This window comes from Dasypus novemcinctus, chromosome 25 (assembly GCF_030445035.2).
Source record: "Dasypus novemcinctus isolate mDasNov1 chromosome 25, mDasNov1.1.hap2, whole genome shotgun sequence".
In the NCBI taxonomy this organism is placed as follows: domain Eukaryota; kingdom Metazoa; phylum Chordata; class Mammalia; order Cingulata; family Dasypodidae; genus Dasypus; species Dasypus novemcinctus.
In genome coordinates, this window is record NC_080697.1 from 60,715,925 (window position 1) to 60,735,183 (window position 19,259).

Genomic DNA, 19,259 nt, shown 5'->3' on the forward strand with positions numbered 1-19,259 from the left:
CCTCACGGCCTCATAAATACCATCAGGACAGGACCTGGAGGCTGAGCGGTGACCGCTGGGAGGACAGGGAAGGAGGACGGGCAGGGCAGGCGCTTGCAGGTGCGAGTCCAGCTCTGTTCCCTGTATCTTCTACCACAGACTGCTCCGACCTCTGGGGACAAAACCCTCCCGAGGGCGGCCTCGCCACGCTGGTGGCGATCAAGGCATCGTTCGACTCCAACGGGAAACGCTCCAGCACGCCTGTTGCATGGAGGCACACGCTCCAGCACGCCTGTTGCATGGAGGCACACGCTTCAGCCCCCACCGAGGTCCTCTGTCCAGGCAGGCGAAGGTTCTTAGTTTGGGTTAAATCCCCCGGGGGTGCTGGGTCTGGTTTAAGTGGAAGGAAGGGAAGAAACCCGCCCGGTGACGTCAAGTTCCATAAGCCCAGGCCACGCCGGAGGCGGGCTCCAGAGGCGGCTCGTGGGGGCTCCAGACCGCCCCCGCGTGTGTGAAGGCCAGGCTCTGGCCACAGGTGACCGCTAGAGCGCAGGCGCATCACTGACCGCTGCTGGCTCCTGGCTCAGCCAAGCGCAGAGGCAGTGACTCTCACGTTATCACACGGTACATGGCACACTTTCCTTCTGTCTCTTGGTTCTTCAAAGATGTAGGAATAAATCCTACAACTGCAGAGGCAGGCCTGGGGTGGTGGAGGAGCTGACATCGCCCTCATTGTGTGGGGTGTTTCCATCTTGAAAATTCCCAAATCATCCCCAAATTCAGGGACCAAACAAATAAGCCTGAGAGGGGACAACAGGGGACATTGGTTTTCACGTTGGTCTGCTCCGGCCCCGGTCCACTTGTCCTGAGACTCGTTGAGAGCACTCGGTGCCCGGGGATTTCAGCAGAGCCACGGTGAGACCACCCAAAGCCACCACAGGAGCGATGACGCGTCCTCAAACCCGAACACTGACCTCGACAGAGTAAACAGTAAAATGACGGCCTTACACAACATGCGACAGGCCCGGAAAAGCCGAGAGAACGGAGTCTACAGGCCGACACAGGCCAAGCGCACCCAGGAGGGTCTCCTGCGACCCTGTGGCGGGACCAAAAAGCAAGGGTCGAGCCGCCACGATGGGCCCCGGGCCCGCCCCTTACAAATCACGACGGGGGCCACAGCTCCGGCTTCCTGCCAGGCGGGGAGCAGAGTGCTTGCAGGCTCGCCCGAGAGGCCCTGGGCAACCCCCGGTGCCAGCCTGGGCACGGGCTTGCAGGGGCTGCCCTCTGTCCCCAAGCATGCCAGGCGCGGGCCAGGCCGGGCTCTGGTCGTGGGTGCCACGGCCACAGGTGAAGGACACAGGTGAGCCCGCTGCGGGCCAGAGCAGGGGTACTAGCCACAGGTCAGAGGGGACCCCAAGCACCCCTGCTTTGGTGTGGCAGGCGGTGGCCACGCAGGTGGGGCCAGCTTCTTCCGCTCTGGTGCCCGGGGAACCTCGCCAGGAGGGCCAGGCCATTCTGCCAGCGCAGGTCCCCCCGGCGCACGCTCCCCCCCGGCGCACGCCCACCCAGTGGACAGCAGAGCGCCGGGGCGCGCCCAGGAGAAGCCATGCTCTGCTCGTCCTCACGGCTTTGCGGGCAGCACAGGTGGGCACAGGGCGTGCAGCCATGGACCCAGTTCTGCGGGCTCCGGGCGCCACCAGCGCGGCCATGCCTGGGACATTGCAGATGGCAGCCCCCTCCTCCTCTGCTGGCAGCCAATGCGCGGGCGGTCCCCACCGGCTGTCATGGCAACGAGAAGACGGTTCTGCGGCACTAGAACAGATGACAGGAGCCGGGATGAAGGCGTGGGGTGGGGGCGGGGAGTGGGGATGGGGCACGTCGGAGTGGAATGGTCCCACCAGGGGAAGCAAGTCACGTTTGGAAATAAGGGCAAAGCGGCAGCGTCTGTTTCCTCTTTCTCCCTGTCTTTGGTTCCAAGCACACAGGCACATGCAGGGGTCCTTCCACCTCGGCTAGCGCGGGGTGGGGGCTCCTGGCTTTCCCGGCCGCCGGGAGCTCTGCGCTCCCCTCAACCTTGAACGAGCGTCGCCTCCACTGCAGAAATGCGGGCAGCCTTCTGCGGCCACCAAGGGCTGGGCAAGAGCTTGGCCACATGAGCAGGAGCAGCTCGGGCACACGGAGCCGAGGTGGACGGGAGTGAAAAGGCAAACAACGAACCCCGGGCCACCCCCATTGCCACGAAAAGGGACGACGTCTGTGTGGGGCCCCTGCCCCTCCGTTCCCAAGGCCACTTCACAGATTGGCCTCTAGGTCGATCCGATCCAGTGGAAATCCTGTGTGTAGAATGTTCCACTGCCGTTTACCATCCACTGAAGTGAGCACCTAGGGCACCTGTCTACCTACCTACCTGTCATCAGTATATCGCCTGTCATCTACACATATTTACCTAATCTATCTCTCCTTCTATCCACCTATCATCTGTCATCTACATATCACCTATCATTTCTCTATATTCACTTATCTAATCTATCATCTATCAATCAATCATCTATCATCTATCTATCTATCTATCACCTACCTAGGATAAACTGTGTACTGTTTGGTAAACAGGAAGCGATGTTCGCGGTGGCGCTCAGCCCAGGGCCTGGCACTGTGGCCTGCTTCTCTTCCTTCTCTTGCAGCCGATGGACAGGAAGCCGCTCGGCCACATGACTCAGGCAGAGGAGGGAAAACGTATCGGTGCCGTCTAACCCGACAGATGAAACGAGCTGACTGTGTCAGGCGGGGAAGTGTGGCTCAGGGTTATTTTGCACGGTTTCCTCCATCCAGCGCACATTCCCAGAAGGCCTGCTTTGTGCAAAGGGCCACAAGGGGTGAGAGGTGCAAGAAGGGAAAGTGCCGCTTGTAATCACGAGGGAGGGGCCCAGGAACTCTCAGGAAGGGTCAGTGAAGTGAGTGTTGAAATCAAAACACTGAGAACACAGGAAACGGCCCTGAAAGATGGCCGGGGCTTGGGGACAAGAAGACAACTAGCCCCGACCAGGCACCGCTTCTGTGATGGACACTTCGCAGACACCCTGTCCGATAATCTTTATAATGCCCTATTGCATAGCTACTATCTTGTCTTCTTACTATCCTGTTATTATTATCTCTAAACAGGTTTAAAGAGATAAGTATCCGAGGTTGTACAACAAGTAGAGCTCCTGTTGCCCAAACCGCAGCCACCTGGCACTTCCACGGCGGATTCTGCTACAAATAGAGAAGGATGCGCGCTGGCGAGGGCGCAGCTGCGGGGGCCCCGTCTCTGGCCTTCTAAGCAATAGTGATCACGGAACCATGGGCTTCCAATGTGCCGTTACCGCCAGTGCATGTTGAAACAACACAGCCGCTCAACAGTAAAGTTCACCAGACACACCCTAAAATCGTCCCGTGTGCCACAAGGGGGGCCCGTGTCACCCGTGGAGACACGACGCTCTCCCAGCTGGCCCTGAAAGTGGACGGGACCATGGCCCAAGGAGACCACGAGTTCACTCAGACGTCCCGCGTGCCTCGGTCGGGGCTATTACGTGCGTGTACCTCCGCTAAAGTGAAAATGTCTCCTGCTCCTTAGAGAACACGTTCTTCATCTGTCTGTCTGGCCAGGGGGTGGGACCCTGGGGTGTTTGCAACGGCCGTGAGTGAAAGCCTGGAGGGGAGAGAACAGTGGGGCGAGCGGGGAGCAGTGGAGCGAGCGGGGCCAGCTCCGCCCGCTGACGCCACAGCCCTGCGCAGAGGCCCGTGGCCACCAGAGGGCAGCGACACAAACCAGCTTTTCCATCTGGGCCGCGCTTAATGACATGTAAAGCCCGTTATTTCAGCTTTTCCTCTCCCCGGCCCCATGAACAAATGCGCAGGGGTAGTGCCGAGACTTCTACATGCAGTGAAGAGCGGCTGTGCCCCCAGGCCGGGAGCTGACGCGCAGTCCCGGGGAAGGGCAGACCGCCCCACGCACCTCACCACTGAGGCTGAAGGGCTTAGGTCCCCGTGGCCGTGGCCGCTGCGCAAACAGATGCTGCCTTCCAGAAACGGGCATTTCAAACGCTTCTTTTCCAGCTTCCTCTGTGAGTTCATAAGGATAACCCTAATTACGACCATAAAGCGCTGGGGGTGTGAGGAATTTTATCTCTGTTTCTCGGCACACAAAGGAGGGCTGTTCTCTGCGACTAAGGTAAATGAGTGAACTGTTCAGGGGCTTTCCATGGGCATTTGAAAGCCATAACGTCTTCCTTTAAACAATAATGCAAATAAATTAAAAAAGAAAAGATGAAGAAGTGCTGGCTAATCCCCAAGCCCTAAAATATCCGCTGACGTTTGCCCGCATCGATTCAGGGTTGCCCGGCGCAAAGACAGTATTTTCAGTGTTGGTGAAGCAGGAGTGTCTCGGGCGGTCCCTGGTTTTCAGTGTCACAGCTCAGGCCACACAACTCACAGAGAAGGGACACGGCTAGTCCAGAGCCTCCCACCTCCCCGTGGACAGGAGACCAGCACGTCTCTCGATGGGGACTCCTGAAGCTCTGACTTCCTGGCACTTGATTACCTCTGGGAGAGGCAGGATGAGGCCGAGCTGTGCTCTTGGTGTAGTGGCCCTGTGGCCAGCTGGCCTCTGGAGCCACCCCGTTAAACCCTGCCACCCGCCAATTGCTCGGCGTCCACGTAGCCCGTGTGAGAGCAGGTGGAACCCCAGGCGGACGACTCCAGCCCTCTAGATGCACCATGGCGCCATTTCGGGGGGTGAACTAACCCCCTGGGCTTCGTTCTCCCTCTAAGGCAGGCAGGGCCCCTGTGTGCACGTGGAGGTGATGCGAGAGTTCGTGGAAGAAAGCAGACAGCAGGGAAAGCTGCAGGATGCGGGAACGCTCCGTGCTCCTGTCCCGCAGGCCGTGGTTGGTGGCAGAGCCAGCGCGCCGCGGTGCTCACCTGAGGCTGAAGCCAGCGCGCCGCGGTGCTCACCTGAGGCTGAAGCCAGCGTGCCGCAGTGCTCACCTGAGGCTGAAGCCAGCGCGTAGCGGTGCTCACCCGAGGTCGAGCCACCGCTCACTGCTCCGGGCAGCTGAGCACCCAAACAGGGGAGAGGCTGTCTGTCTTCCGCTCCGTCTTTTCAGTCCAGGTCAACAGACACCTTCTGCCGGCCTGCTAGGCGCCGAGCACGGCACCGGCACTGGGCCAACGACGACGAGTCCCCAGAGAGAAAGCGTGAGACTATTCCACGGAGCGACTGCACGGAAAGCACACATGGGAACGAGCACCTGTGACGCGGGCGTGTGTGAAGATGCCCAGGAAAGTTTATGACAACACGCTTCAGGTGGCTTTCTTTAAAGTCGCTGTCATGCGAGCCTGGCAGTTAATCAGGATATAGGCAATATTTGATCATCATTTTATCTGAGGACAGGTGTGGGGTAGAGAGGGAAGCCCGTTTCCCACCTATGGACGTTTAAAAGAGACCATGAAGAGCCAAAGCTCTCAGGAGGCACCGACAGCGCAGTCACAGTGCGTGGGCGACGGTGTGACCGGCCGTTGATCGAGTCCACGGGCCCCTTCTCAGGTGTGTTGGCATAATTAAAACTACTTTCTGGGGAGCGGAGGTGGCTCAAGCAGTTGAGCATCCACTGCCCATGTGGGAGGTCCTGGGTTCAGTTCCTGATGCCTCCTAAAGAAAAAGCAGACGATGAGAGAAAAAACCACAACAATGAACAGACAACGAGCAAAAACAACAAGCAGACAATGAGAAAAAATGACAACAACGAGCAGACAGTGAGCAAAAAGAACCCTACTTTCTGGACTAGAAACTGAAGGCGTTTAGCATCAGTTAATGTCAACTGCATTACTACTACATGCTAGTTACTTTTTATACACTTTTATACATAGATTAGATAATTACCTCGCTTAATTCTTACTTGCCTATGAGGAAAATTTAGATAATTTACAGATAAGGAGCAGAGAAATTAAGCCACGGCTCACAGATAGTAAGTGACAGAAAAGTACTAGAACACTCTTGCCAACCATCCAAAAGTTATTTTGACATGATTTTCTCTCGTCCACCCACCCAAATAACCCAGCTCTTAGGTATTTGTTTTCTCCTGTTACTTTTCATACGCCACTTCATTGTACTGAGGAGTATGGGGGTAGAGTTGGGGGTTTTTTGGGGGATAGAGACACCAAGAGAGAAAATCCAGCCCCATCCTCTCAGGGGACCTGGAGGAGATTCAGGGGAGCCACGTGGCCTCCACTGCGCCCTTCTCTCCTGAGCAGCGCAGGCTCCAGTCTCCCAGTCCACGCCCCCCATGCACCCATCCCAGCCTGCAGCCCTGGAATGTCACACACATGGCACCAACGAGCAGACGCGGTCAAGGATCCCGAGATGGGGAGTCCCCGGGATTACCCAGGTGGCCTGAACTGCAACCACAAATGCCCTTGTAGGAAGGCGCCGCACAGGAGGGCGGCGTGGCACGGAAGCCGCCATAGGCGAAGGAGCGGTGCCATGGCAGGGGAGACTGCAGAGAGGCGAGCGGCCCGCACGTGCCTTGGGCCCCAGAACCGGGGGGAATGCATTCCTGCTTGTGGAGCCACCAAGCCTGGGGTACCTGGTTCAGCGACCGGAGGGAAAGCCAGAGATAGGCAAAGTGGAGACAGGAGGCCATGCTGCTCCTGCCACCGACATCCCTCCCCAGGCTGCGGCACCTCCCGGCAGCGGTTTCTTGCTCAGAGGCTGCCTGCGGCTTGGGGGCCCTGAGCTCGTGGCGTAGGCCGTCCCCTGCCGTAAAACACACACTGAGCCACGCAGCAGTCCTGCAGACTCGGCTTCGTCTCTGGCGACAGTGGGCTCACACAGCATTCAGCCATGAGACTCAGGAAGGAAACGCCGAGCTGCCCGGGGCTGGCCAGAAGCGAGCAGAGCCCTCCGGGCGCCCATGGCCCCATCCTGTGCCCAATGCAGAGGCGCCCGAGTGCCGTGCAGAGCGCCTGGCCTCGGCCACCTTGGCTCCCCGCGGCCATGAGGCCCCCTGACGAGAGGCTCCCTGCGTCTCGTGGGAGGACGGCGGGATTGCCGGGGGGGCCTCCCGGCCACACGGAGGGTCCGGGTGTGTGAGGACAATGGGAGGAGCAGATGTGGAGGCGAGACGTCTGCCCGAGCGGTGACAGCGATGGGGAGGGGTCCAGGCCCAAGCCGACGGGGCGCGGCGGGCAAGGCGCAGCAGGCTCAGGGGCGATGCTGGCGGCGGCCGCGGGGACCTGGTCACTGGATCAAGCTGGGTAAAGAGGACACGCAGGGAAGGCTCAGTGGTGGGCTGTGTGGCCGTGCACGGGGGCGTACGAGGAGCCTCCAGTTTAGGAAACACGTTGGCGAGAAACCGGAGGTCACAAGAAGGCGTTGGCCACGCGGCGCTGGAGCTCGGGACCACGGATTTGGTGTCATTGGCACGGAAGTGGTATTTCAAGTATGCTAGGGAAAGACGCAAAGTGTACCAGGGCAGCACAGGCGGGTAGGCTCTTTTCTCTCTGTCTTCCCATGCCCCTCACCACACACCACACACACGCGCACGCACACACACACGAGCACGCACGCACATGCACGAGCACACGCATGCACAAGCACACGTGCACACACGAGCACGCACATGCACAAGCACGCACATGCACACGCACATGAGCACATGCACACACACAAGCACACACACGAGCACACACACACACGAGCACGCACACGAGTGCACACACACATGAGCACACACACGCACACGCACGCACACACACAAGCACACGCACACGCATGCACAAGCAGTCTATCACAGCTCGCCAGGACCTGGCTGGAGAGCATGGGAATCGCTGAAACTCGGGGCAGTGTAAGTTGTGAGCGTTCAGGGAAGAAAATTAAATAATCAAAGCTGAACCTTTATTCGAAAAAGTACTAGTGACAGGACAGTCGGCGCAGCCTGCTCTTTATCCTGCCCTGGGGCACTTTTCTTTAAAATGACTGCACTGAGTACAGACAAGCACACAGATGACAGATGAGAGACTGAGAGAGATGAAATTGAAAATAAAACTGCAGCAAACATGTAAAAGATTACAGCTTAATACTGGAGATAAGAATGGAATGATGGATGAATAAACTAAGAGACTGAGAGAAAGAAGTAAATTTTAAGAGAACGCTTTTTAGTGAAAACACAGTGGGTAGTGTAGCATTCCCTTCAAAACAGGCTGTATTCTCTCAGTGTTTAATGCGCTGTGAAACGCCTGCGAGGGCGGCGCTGCCTTCCCTCCTCCGCCTGCAAGGCGCATCCAGCGCGAAGGCCGCGCTCACGCTCACAAAGCCCCGGGAGCTGGGGAGCGGCGAGGCTGACGGCCACGACAACCACCTTCAGCGTTTTAATTCTCGATAAAATCCCAAGAAACGTAATCTCTCATGATCAGATTTAATCCCTAAACGAGGAAGAGGTACATTTGCAGGAAGTGGAAATCCCATGCAAGCCATCGCCTTACCTTCCCAGGGGCCTTGATCAGTTGGATATTATGACATTTTTCTCATGACAGGTTCACTTTGGAGGCAAATTATCTCCATCTGATCATCCAAAAACAATTAATAATATATTCGATTATTCCTCTAACCAATACCATACGCACATAATTCCACCATGAAACTCTGAGGAAAAATTACAAAACTGAGGTTAAGAAAGGTTTGGTGGGAAGCGGATTTGGCTCAGTGGATAGGGCGTCCGCCTACCACATGGGAGGTCCAGGGTTCAAACCCCAGGCCTCCTGACCTGTGTGGAGCTGGCCCACGTGCTGTGCTGATGTGCGCAAGGAGTGCTGTGCCATGCAGGGGTGTCCCCGCGTCGCAGAGCCCCACGCGCAAGGAGTGCGCCCCATAAGGAGAGCCGCCCAGTGTGAAAGGAAGTGCAGCCTGCCCAGGAGTGGCGATGCACACATGGAGAGCTGACACAGCAAGATGATGCAACAAAAAGAGACACAGATTGCTGGTCCACTGACCAGGATACAAGTGGACACAGAAGAACACACAGCGAATGGACACACAGAGCAGACAACTGCGGGGGGATGGCAGGGAAGGGGAGAGAAAGAAATTTAAAAAGTAAATCTTTAAAAAGAAAGAAAGATTTGCTAACTCTTTGTCAAAAGGCAACAACGGCCCCTGTGTGATGGTCCTCAGCTCCTCAGAAGGCCCCGAGCAGAGTCCCACGTGGGGTGGGTCCAGCCTTCAGGCTGCTTCCCCTGCGCCCCTCCTTCTTACGAGCACCCTGCTGTGCTGCTCTGCCAGGATCAGGCAACCTCCTTCCGCCGTTTTCCTCTCCCTGGGCCTAGGTGAGCTGGTCCACAACCCAGCCAACTTTGCAGAAAACCACAGTTTAGATGGAAAATCACTTCGGGTTTCTGGCTCATCAGCACTACTGCACATCTAATTAGCCCAACAATTGGTCCCTGTGATAGAATCAGCTAATTTTATGTTCAAATGGCTGCTCTGCGGTAAGCAATGCTGTCACTTTGGGCCTCCCACATGAAGAAGCTGCTGCGGAAGCTGTTACTAGGGGCTCACTGGGGGCAAACTCGGGGCGCTCTTAAACGGTAACCTCAGTCAATGTCACAGGGAGTGCAGGGGTCCCGGCAGCCCTGAAGGAGGAACTCCCCAAGTCACAACGGGGCCAGAAAGTGCCAGCCTGGAGGGGCATGAGCGGTCTAGAATGAGCGAGGTGAGCGGCCTGCAGCTCTTCCCCTCTCAGGGAGAAGCCTGGATGTTTCCGATGAGACTGCGTCCCCGACCCGGCAGCGAGGGTGAGGAGCGACCCCCTGCCTCCCGCAGCTCCGCAGGCTCGAGGCTGCCTGTGCGCAGCAGGGGGCCAGGGCCGCCGCTCAGCACCCGCGCTGCTCCCATCAGCCCAGCACGGCAGGAGCTGAGCCCGCCCCTGCTCTGGGGCTCCACTGGACACCTCGTGGGAAGCGGACGTGGCTCAACAGACAGAGCGCCCGCCTGCCCCGTGGGAGGTCCAGGGTTCACACCCAGGGCCCCGACCTGTGATGAGCTGGCCCATGCGCAGTGCTGCTGTGCGCAAGGAGTGCCGTGCCACGCAGGTGTGTCCCCGCAGAAGGGTGCCCCCATGCAAGGAGAGCCGCCCCGTGTGAAGAAAAAGCACAGCCCACCCAGGAGTGGCGCCGCACACGCGGAGAGATGATGCAACCAAAAGAGACACAGACTCCCGGAGCCGCTGACCAGAATACAAGCGGACACAGAAGAACACGCAGCAAGTGGACACAGAGAGCAGCCAAGGGGGCGCGGGGGAGTAAATAAATAAATCTTTAAAAGAAAGAAACTGCTCTTTAAGGTAAAAGTAAAAATGCACATCAGCTTCTTTGTGGTAATGAAGCTAATTGTATTGCCTCGTGCGGCATGCAAATGACCGGTTTTAAGTCACTTTTTGTGATGTACATATTGTCAATTATACCAATTGCATGGGGAGTAAGAAATCTATACGTTTCAAAACTAGACAGAAATGTCTCAGAAATACACGACTACACACAATTTTGATTACAGACGTGGAGAGACACACACGCCTGTTTCTGAACAGGCCCGTTCTGGGTGTGCGTGTCGTAGACAGAGGCAGGGACCTAGGAACAAGGTCGTTTAGAGGAGACGCTGACAACGCGCCAGAGCATGGGGAGCCCACGGCGTGGCAGGTGCCCTGCACTCTCCTGCCCCTCCTGCTCCCTTCTCTTCCTCCCCCTCTCCAGCACCCTTGCGGGTCCCCACCCGCTCACACACCTCTCAGTCCTCCTGGGACCCTGTCCCTGGATGCCAACCAGCTGCGGAGGCCCAGCCCACACCTCACCTCCGCCTGGGGACACAGCAGCCTGCCGCGGTGACCGGACCTCAGGGACACCTCTGCCTGGGGACACAGCAGCCTGCCGCGGTGATCGGTCCTCCTGGACACCTCCACCTGGGGACACAGCGGCCTGCCACGGTGACCGGTCCTCAGGGACACCTCCGCCTGGGGACACGGCCTGCCGCGGTGACCGGTCCTCAGGGACACCTCTGTCTGGGAACACAGTGGCCTGCCGCGGTGACCGGACCTCAGGGACGCCTCCGCCTGGGGATACAGCGGCCTGCCGCAGTGACTGGACCTCAGGGACGCCTCCGCCTGGGGACACAGCGGCCTGCCGCGGTGACCGGTCCTCAGGGACGCCTCCGCCTGGGGACACAGCGGCCTGCCGCGGTGACCGGACCTCAGGGACACCTCCGCCTGGGGACACAGTGGTCTGTCGCGGTGACCGGTCCTCAGGGACGCCTCCGCCTGGGGACACAGCAGCCTGCCGCAGTGACCGGACCTCAGGGACACCTCTGCCTGGGGACACAGTGGCCTGCCGCGGTGACTGGTCCTCAGGGACACCTCCGCCTGGGGACACAGTGGCCTGCCGCGGTGACCGGTCCTCAGGGACGCCTCTGCCTGGGGACACAGCGGCCTGCCGCGGTGACCGGACCTCAGGGACGCCTCCGCCTGGGGACACAGTGGCCTGCCGCGGTGACCGGACCTCAGAGACACCTCCGCCTGGGGACACAGCGGCCTGCCGCGGTGACCGGTCCTCCTGGACACCTCCGCCTGGGGACACAGCGGCCTGCCGCGGTGACCGGTCCTCAGGGACACCTCCGCCTGGGGACACGGCCTGCCGCGGTGACCGGTCCTCAGGGACACCTCTGCCTGGGGACACAGTGGCCTGCCGCGGTGACCGGACCTCAGGGATGCCTCCGCCTGGGGACACAGCGGCCTGCCGCGGTGACCGGACCTCAGGGACGCCTCCGCCTGGGGACACAGCGGCCTGCCGCGGTGACCGGTCCTCAGGGACGCCTCCGCCTGGGGACACAGCGGCCTGCCGCGGTGACCGGACCTCAGGGACACCTCCGCCTGGGGACACAGCGGCCTGCCGCGGTGACCGGACCTCAGGGACGCCTCCGCCTGGGGACACAGTGGCCTGCCGCGGTGACCGGTCCTCAGGGACGCCTCCGCCTGGGGACACGGCCTGCCGCGGTGACCGGTCCTCAGGGACGCCTCCGCCTGGGGACACAGTGGCCTGCCGCGGTGACCGGTCCTCAGGGACGCCTCCGCCTGGGGACACAGTGGCCTGCCGCGGTGACCGGTCCTCAGGGACGCCTCCGCCTGGGGACACAGTGGCTTGCTGCGGTGACCGGTCCTCCTGGACACCTCCGCCTGGGGACACAGCGGCCTGCCACGGTGACCGGACCTCAGGGACGCCTCCGCCTGGGGACACAGTGGCCTGCCGCGGTGACCAGACCTCAGGGACGCCTCCGCCTGGGGACACAGAGCCCTGCCCTCTGGGGAAGGGTCCCCGTCCTCCTGAGGGGCCTGCGTCACCAGCCCCTGGCACGTGGACTGCTCTTGCTCCCTCTCCTCCCCTCCCCCGGCCCTAACTCCACATATTCCAAGAATTCCTCCCATGGTCTGGCTGGGATGGCTGTTGAGGAGAGAAGACCACCCCCCAAGTCCACGGTGGCACCAGCGGCCGGAGGAGAGAGTGCACATACGCCCCGGCTCCCGTCATCGCGCAGCACGTCTTTTCCCTAAAGTCGCCCTGGAGTCCACTCATGCGCAGGACACGGAGCTGTAGTCGGGTAGAAACCCGCCCCGTGTCGTCGCGCGGAAGGCAGCGGCCTCTCGAGTGTCAAGTCGTGTCGGGAACCCAAGCCCCGTTATGTGGAAACATTCCAAAAGGAACTCAACCTTCCCACACTCAGGAATTGCTGCGTGCGACACCCGCGGCGCGCCCTCCTCCCATGCGCCCTCCTAGAGGTGGCCCTCGCTGCTCGCTGCCAGCACCGCCTCGTGGGCAAGCGCAGCGTTAACGTCCCAGCGCCAGGCCTCTCTAGGGGCTGCCTCGGGCGATTCTCCTTGGCTGTGCAGTGCCCTCCGCGTGGCGCCTTCCGCCTCGCCCCACAGAGCAAGGGGCTCCTCAGGCCGGGGCCCCTCGTCGCCTCCCCCTCGGGGGTCTCAGCAGCAGCTGGGCCTTCACTCACCGTGGGGCGTAGATGCCTCCGGCATGAGGCCAGCGCGGCCGCGGCGGCAGGTCGAGGCTCTTGTGCGCTCGCCCGGCCAGGGATGACGTGGGAGTGGCCCCGGCTCCCCAGCGCAGGGCGCCTCCCACGCCGTGGCCCCAACGCTGTGGCCCCCGGCTCCCCAGCGCAGGGCACCTCCCACGCCGTGGCCCCAACACTGTGGCCCCCGGCTCCCCAGCGCAGGGCGCCTCCCATGCTGTGGCCCCCGGCTCCCCAGTGCAGGGCGCCTCCCACGCCGTGGCCCCAACGCTGTGGCCCCCGGCTCCCCAGTGCAGGGCACCTCCCACGCCGTGGCCCCAACGCTGTGGCCCCCGGCTCCCCAGCGCAGGGCACCTCCCACGCCGTGGCCCCAACGCTGTGGCCCCCGGCTCCCCAGCGCAGGGCGCCTCCCATGCCGTGGCCCCAACGCTGTGGCCCCCGGCTCCCCAGCGCAGGGTGCCTCCCATGCTGTGGCCCCCGGCTCCCCAGCGCAGGGCGCCTCCCACGCCGTGGCCCCAACGCTGTGGCCCCCGGCTCCCCAGCGCAGGGCGCCTCCCACGCCGTGGCCCCAACGCTGTGGCCCCCGGCTCCCCAGCGCAGGGCACCTCCCATGCCGTGGCCCCAACGCTGTGGCCCCCGGCTCCCCAGCGCAGGGTGCCTCCCATGCTGTGGCCCCCGGCTCCCCAGCGCAGGGCGCCTCCCACGCCGTGGCCCCAACGCTGTGGCCCCCGGCTCCCCAGCGCAGGGTGCCTCCCATGCTGTGGCCCCCGGCTCCCCAGCGCAGGGTGCCTCCCATGCTGTGGCCCCCGGCTCCCCAGCGCAGGGTGCCTCCCATGCTGTGGCCCCCGGCTCCCCAGCACAGGGCGCCTCCCACGCCGCGCCCCGACGCTGAGCTCGCCTGTGCCACTCCTCCTTCTCTGCCGCTCTGCATCCTTAGACAGTCCCTGCAGGCCCCCCAGGTTCCTCGCCACGACCCGTCAGGGCCGAGCCCCCGCCCCTCGCCCCTCCCCCCAGACACCCGCTCCGTTCTGACGTCATCACCCTGGGGCCCTGCCGCAGCTGCCAACTCTTCTCCCTGCAGCCACACTTACTTCCCTTTAATTCGGTTGTTCCAGTGACTTCCCCAGATGACTTTGGGCAGACTATCAAACCACGCTGAACCTCAGTTTCCTCGTCTGAAAGACGGGGTTAGCAATCAGGTGTCCCTCGTGTTCCCAGGGCTGCCCGAGTTAAATAAGCCACGTGGCTTCCCGGGGGGGCCAGGCACTTGAGGGTAAGCTGCAGAGCCCACTCGCGAGTTGAAATGGTTTGAGGCTGGGGCCCACGTGCCAGGCAGGCCCACCACCAGCAGAAGAGTCGGTGGTGAGAGGGGACAGGTGAAAGGAGAACGTATGGTTAAAAGCTTTTTAGAAAGGCAGTATAAATACGCTCAAACACCCCAAAATGTCGCAGCTGAAGTCAGCCAACATCCCCCACAGCTTCTGTGGTCCGGCGGTCAGAGCCGGGCTCGAGGGTCTCACAGGCCGAGCGCAGCAGGGCCGGGGCCGCCGTCCCCTCCGGAGGCTAACTGGGCTCGGGCTCGCGTCCATTCCCGCACGAGCCTTTAGGCAGGGCCGCCACCGCACACGACGGCGGGCGCCCCAGCACGGCGAGGCAAGGAGAGCACCCCAGAGCGAAGCCACGCTGCCAAACCCGAGTTCCAGAGTGCTGGCCCGCCGCTTGGCCGCTCACTATAAGTGCCACCGAGTCCTGCACGGGCCCAAGGAGAGCGGGTCACACAGGGCGGGGGGCGGCTGGGAAAGACCGAGGGGCCCAGGAGACAGCAAGTGGAGCAGGGGGCTGGGGAAGAACGGGTCCGATCGGCAACCCCTGGGCCTGCTCCGCTTCTCGGAACAGAACTGGCCCGGAGGCGCGCACTGCGTCTTCTTGCCGTCACTGTCGGCCACTTCGGCGCTCTCCATTGCCACCTTCTAGCCACCTCGGCGACCGCCCCCGACGGGCAGAAGCCCACACCTTCCAGGGGGCTGCTGTAGACCAGGCTTCTTATCTGACTCTAAGTAGGGCAGAGTTACAGGAGCTGCCAGCTTTCCTTTCTTACATGCAAACCAAAAGCAGAAAATATGATGGTAACTAACCTTCAGATAGTATTCCAAAGCTCTAAAAATGAAAGCAACTCAAGATGTTTTGAGAAGCACTGAATATCTGTTAGAGGAGAATTTTAAAATGCCATGCAGGTTGATACTGAAAATAATTATTTCATGATGTAACATGAATACTTCTGAGAAGTATTTTATTAAATTCAATTTACTGCCACTGGCGAGAGACTATTCTAGCACATTCACTGAGGACAGTGGCTCTACTCCAAGAGGCTGAGAGAAATTCCCAAAAAATGTGCAAGTGGAACACAGTTCCAGGTGAGAGACCGACGATTCCCCAAGGCCAGCGCCCCAGCCTGCACCTGCCGGCCGGCGCAGGGCAGGCAAGAGGCGCCCCTACCTGCTGGTAGCTCTCCTTGGACCTCAGGGCCTCCTCCATTTGCTTGGCACAGGTCGGGTAGATGGCCGAGCGGTACTGCGTGCCGTGGTCACCGCCTTGGCGCATGCCTGCGAAGAGGAAATCGGCATCAGTGGGGCGAATGAGCAGCCAAGCCAGGCCCAATTAGGCAAAATCCTGGAGGTGAGATACTTTCTTCCTATGTCCTCTGTAACATATGTGTCGCTAAGTACTTACTTCAATTTCATTTTGGCATAATTTTCTTTAAACAAACGTACAGCATTATCTGTTTTAGTTTGCCTGTTTTAATTAGAACAAACATCTTTTTTTTTTAAAATAAAGATTTAGGATTTATTTAATTCCCCCCCCTCCTCCCGGTTGTCTGTTTTCTGTTTCTATTTGCTGCGTCTTGTTTCTTTGTCCGCTTCTGTTGTCGTCAGTGGCACTGGAAGTGTGGGCGGCGCCATTCCTGGGCAGACTGCACCTTCCTTCGTGCTGGGCAGCTCTCCTTATGGGTGCACTCCTTGCGCATGGGGCTCCCCTATGCGGAGGACACCCCTGCGTGGTGCGGCACTCCTTGCGCGCATCAGCACTGCGCATGGGCCAGCTCCACACGGGTCAAGGAGGCCCGGGGCTTGAACCGCGGACCTCCCATATGGTAGACGGATGCCCTAACCACTGGGCCAAGTCCGTTTCCCTAGAACAAACATCTCTGACCTTAGGTAAATGTATTACAGGTCTTAGAACACAGTAGATGCTGTGTGTGTATGAATTTTTATATGCAGATATTTTTAAAATCCATGCCATTTATCACCTGCAGAGGACAATGATGCACATTCTCTCTTTTGACCCAAATCAGACCCCCTGTGGTAGGTATTACGGTCCCACAGGACGGGAAAGGAGACGGGGTCATATCTTGCCAGGCCCGGACAGGGCGTGGTGCACGGGAGGTATCCAACTACTGACAAAGAAGCTGACGCGCAGCGAGCTTCCAGGGTCTGCTGAGAGGGCCGGGCACCCAGGAGAGGAAGCAGTAAGACCTGCAGTCAGCCTGCTGTAGTCCACCCCACGGACACCACTGCTGAAGGGCGGCTGGTGGTCAGTTTCTACGGAAAAATCGAGTACTTGAAGTCATAAAGGCCACAGGTTTATTATTTATCACCTAAAGACACCACATGCAGGGAAGCAGACTTAGCCCAGTGGTTAGGGCGTCCGCCTACCACATGGGAGGTCCGCGGTTCAAACCCCGGGCCTCCTTGACCCGTGTGGAGCTGCCCCATGCGCAGTGCTGATGCGTGCAAGGAGTGCCGTGCCAAGCAGGGGTGTCCCCACGTAGGGGAGCCCCACGCGCAAAGAGTGCACCCCGAAAGGAGAGCCGCCCAGGCAAAAGAAAGTGCAGCCTGCCCAGGAGTGATGCCGCACACATGGAGAGCTGACACAGCAAGATGACGCAACCAAAAGAAACACAGATTCTTGTGCTGCTGATAAGGATAGAAGCGGTGACAGAAGAACACACAACGAATGGACACAGAGAGCAGACTACTTGGGGGGGGGCGGGGGGAGGGGAGAGAAATAAATAATCTTTTAAAATAAATAAATAAATAAAATCTTGTTTATAGAAAGTCAGTGGAGAAATCTCAAACAGGTGGTAGATGCCAAAGGCCAGTCCTCTTCAAGAGCGCCCCAAAGCTCCGTCTCCGTGAACCCAGCTTCTGGAGCGTTGTGGAGAATTTTAAGACCAGATGCTGTTTCTGGGCCACTTCCTCTCTCTACCCACCACTGCAAGCCCTTTGCTGGATTCCTGGGGAACGGGCACAGCCACAGGGTGTCTTTCGCTGAGCCTCTTAGTTTTTCTGGAGGCAAGTGGATGGCAGAGTGAGCCTTACTATGACTTTTCCTCTGTGTGAGGAAGGGTGCTGAGTCTTTGATGATTACACTCATCCAGGCTCCCCCAGAACGCCACGGCGCCCTTGAACCTGACCTCTCCCTGGGCCTCGGGCCCCTGGCCTCGCGCGTGCTCCACGGCCAGCTTCCCTCCCCGCCGGCCTCTCGCTGGGACTCACCCCTCTCTTCAAAGTCCCCAGTGCCCAGGCTTGTCCCCGCTGCGGAGCTGAGGCTGCCCTGGGCTTCTTCCCCCCAGCATGTCCCCTTCCTTCTCCACGCAGAGAAGCAAGAAATGACCGTTGAGGACACACACTGATTCATCGATAACCAGGCATCTTAACCTCTCCGGCCCCAATTTATAATCTATACAATGAAAAATGTGGATTAGAGACTTTTAAAAAACAGTTTTATAGAGGTATAATTGTCATACCATAAATGGAATATACAAATTGTAAAATATGATCCGTTTTCACGCATAGGTACACCACAAAACCATGGCCACAATCAAGATAAGGACATACACATGCCTATTACGCAAAGGTTTCCTCGTGTCCCTTTTCAATCTCTTCCTCCCACCAAACTGGCTTCCCAGGTGGTTCTAGCATTACGTCACTGCAGCGGGTCTGAGCGTGCCAGCTGCTCTGCATCTACACCAGCGCACCATGTGGGCAGTGCTTTTAATTTCAGCCGTTCTAGTAGATGCGTAGTAATATCTCACTGTGGTTTGAATTTGAATTTCCCTAATGAATAAAGATGTAGAGCATCTTTTCAAGTGATCCTTTGCCATTTGTCTATTTCATTGGTGAGGGGTCTGTAGAAATCTTTTTCAGATTGCTTTGTTTGCTTGTCTTATAGATTTTTCAGAGCTTTGAGAGTTCTTTGCATATTCCGGATACAAGTCTTTAAGCAGATGTGTGACTTGAAAACACTGTCTCCTGGCCTGTGGCTCATCCCCTCCTCTCGGCAGAAGTCCACAGTGAGGTCCACGGGCCTGGGCTCCTCGCTCACGGCAGCCTAGAGACCTTCCTGGGCGATCAGGTGGGCACTGCAGGACACACCTGCTTTGGTCCTGTGCCCATTATCTGAAAACTGTTTTCAGTGAAAACATTGTGAAAAAACTGTTTTCCATATTTTGTCCAGTATTTTTCATTGTTTCAGGTGGAAGAGTAAATCTAGACCTTATTACTCCTTCTCGACTATAAGCAGGGATCTTTGAGCTAAATATTTTCTACATACCTTCAGCTACCGTAAGAATGGCTATTTCCAGGAGACAGGCTCTTCCACTCTGGGCCCCCAAAGGACAACCGCGTCTCTCGGTGGGAAGGTGACTTCCTGCGAGGGCACAGGCAGGGAACCAGTGCATGGTGAGAATGGGTGCTAGGGGTTTTACAGGCAAAGGAGAGGGGTGCTGGAGGAGAAGCAAGCAATGCCAGGGGTCTTGGGAAGGGGTACGTGCAGTTTCTCAGCCTGTGTTGTCTCGAACACATCCAACTTGTCCTTGGTTTCAGCGGCTGATAAGCCCCAGTTCAGAAGCAGCTGAGCAGGTGCAAGGACTTTGCGGCTCCTTTCTCAGACAGCTGCTCAAGGACATCAGGCTTTTTGTCTCTGGGAAAAGTTAAGGTTTATACCATTCTGTCTGGTTTTGCTTTGAGACATGATCTTATTTCTGTAAGCAAAACTGAAAAGGTCTGGCTAATATCCTTCAGAGAACTAAGAGCAAAGAGTAAACTTTTAAAATTAGGTTAATAGGAAACCAGCTCAATTAGTTTTAGAATTTTCAAAGCTGCTTAAGTGAAGAAATTTTAATAAGCAC

At 58.7% G+C, this 19,259-nt stretch overlaps 1 protein-coding gene across 6 annotated transcripts in view; it reads right to left on the reverse strand.

Annotated features, from left to right (window-relative positions):
* MSRA (methionine sulfoxide reductase A) overlaps positions 1-19,259 on the reverse strand; it is a 421,979-nt gene that overhangs the window by 84,548 nt on the left and 318,172 nt on the right. For all 6 annotated transcript variants that reach the window (XM_058288045.2, XM_071211861.1, XM_071211860.1 and 3 more), the window contains one exon: positions 15,566-15,672. In XM_058288045.2, coding sequence (XP_058144028.1) covers positions 15,566-15,672 — 107 coding nt within the window. The remainder of the gene's footprint in view (positions 1-15,565; positions 15,673-19,259) is intronic.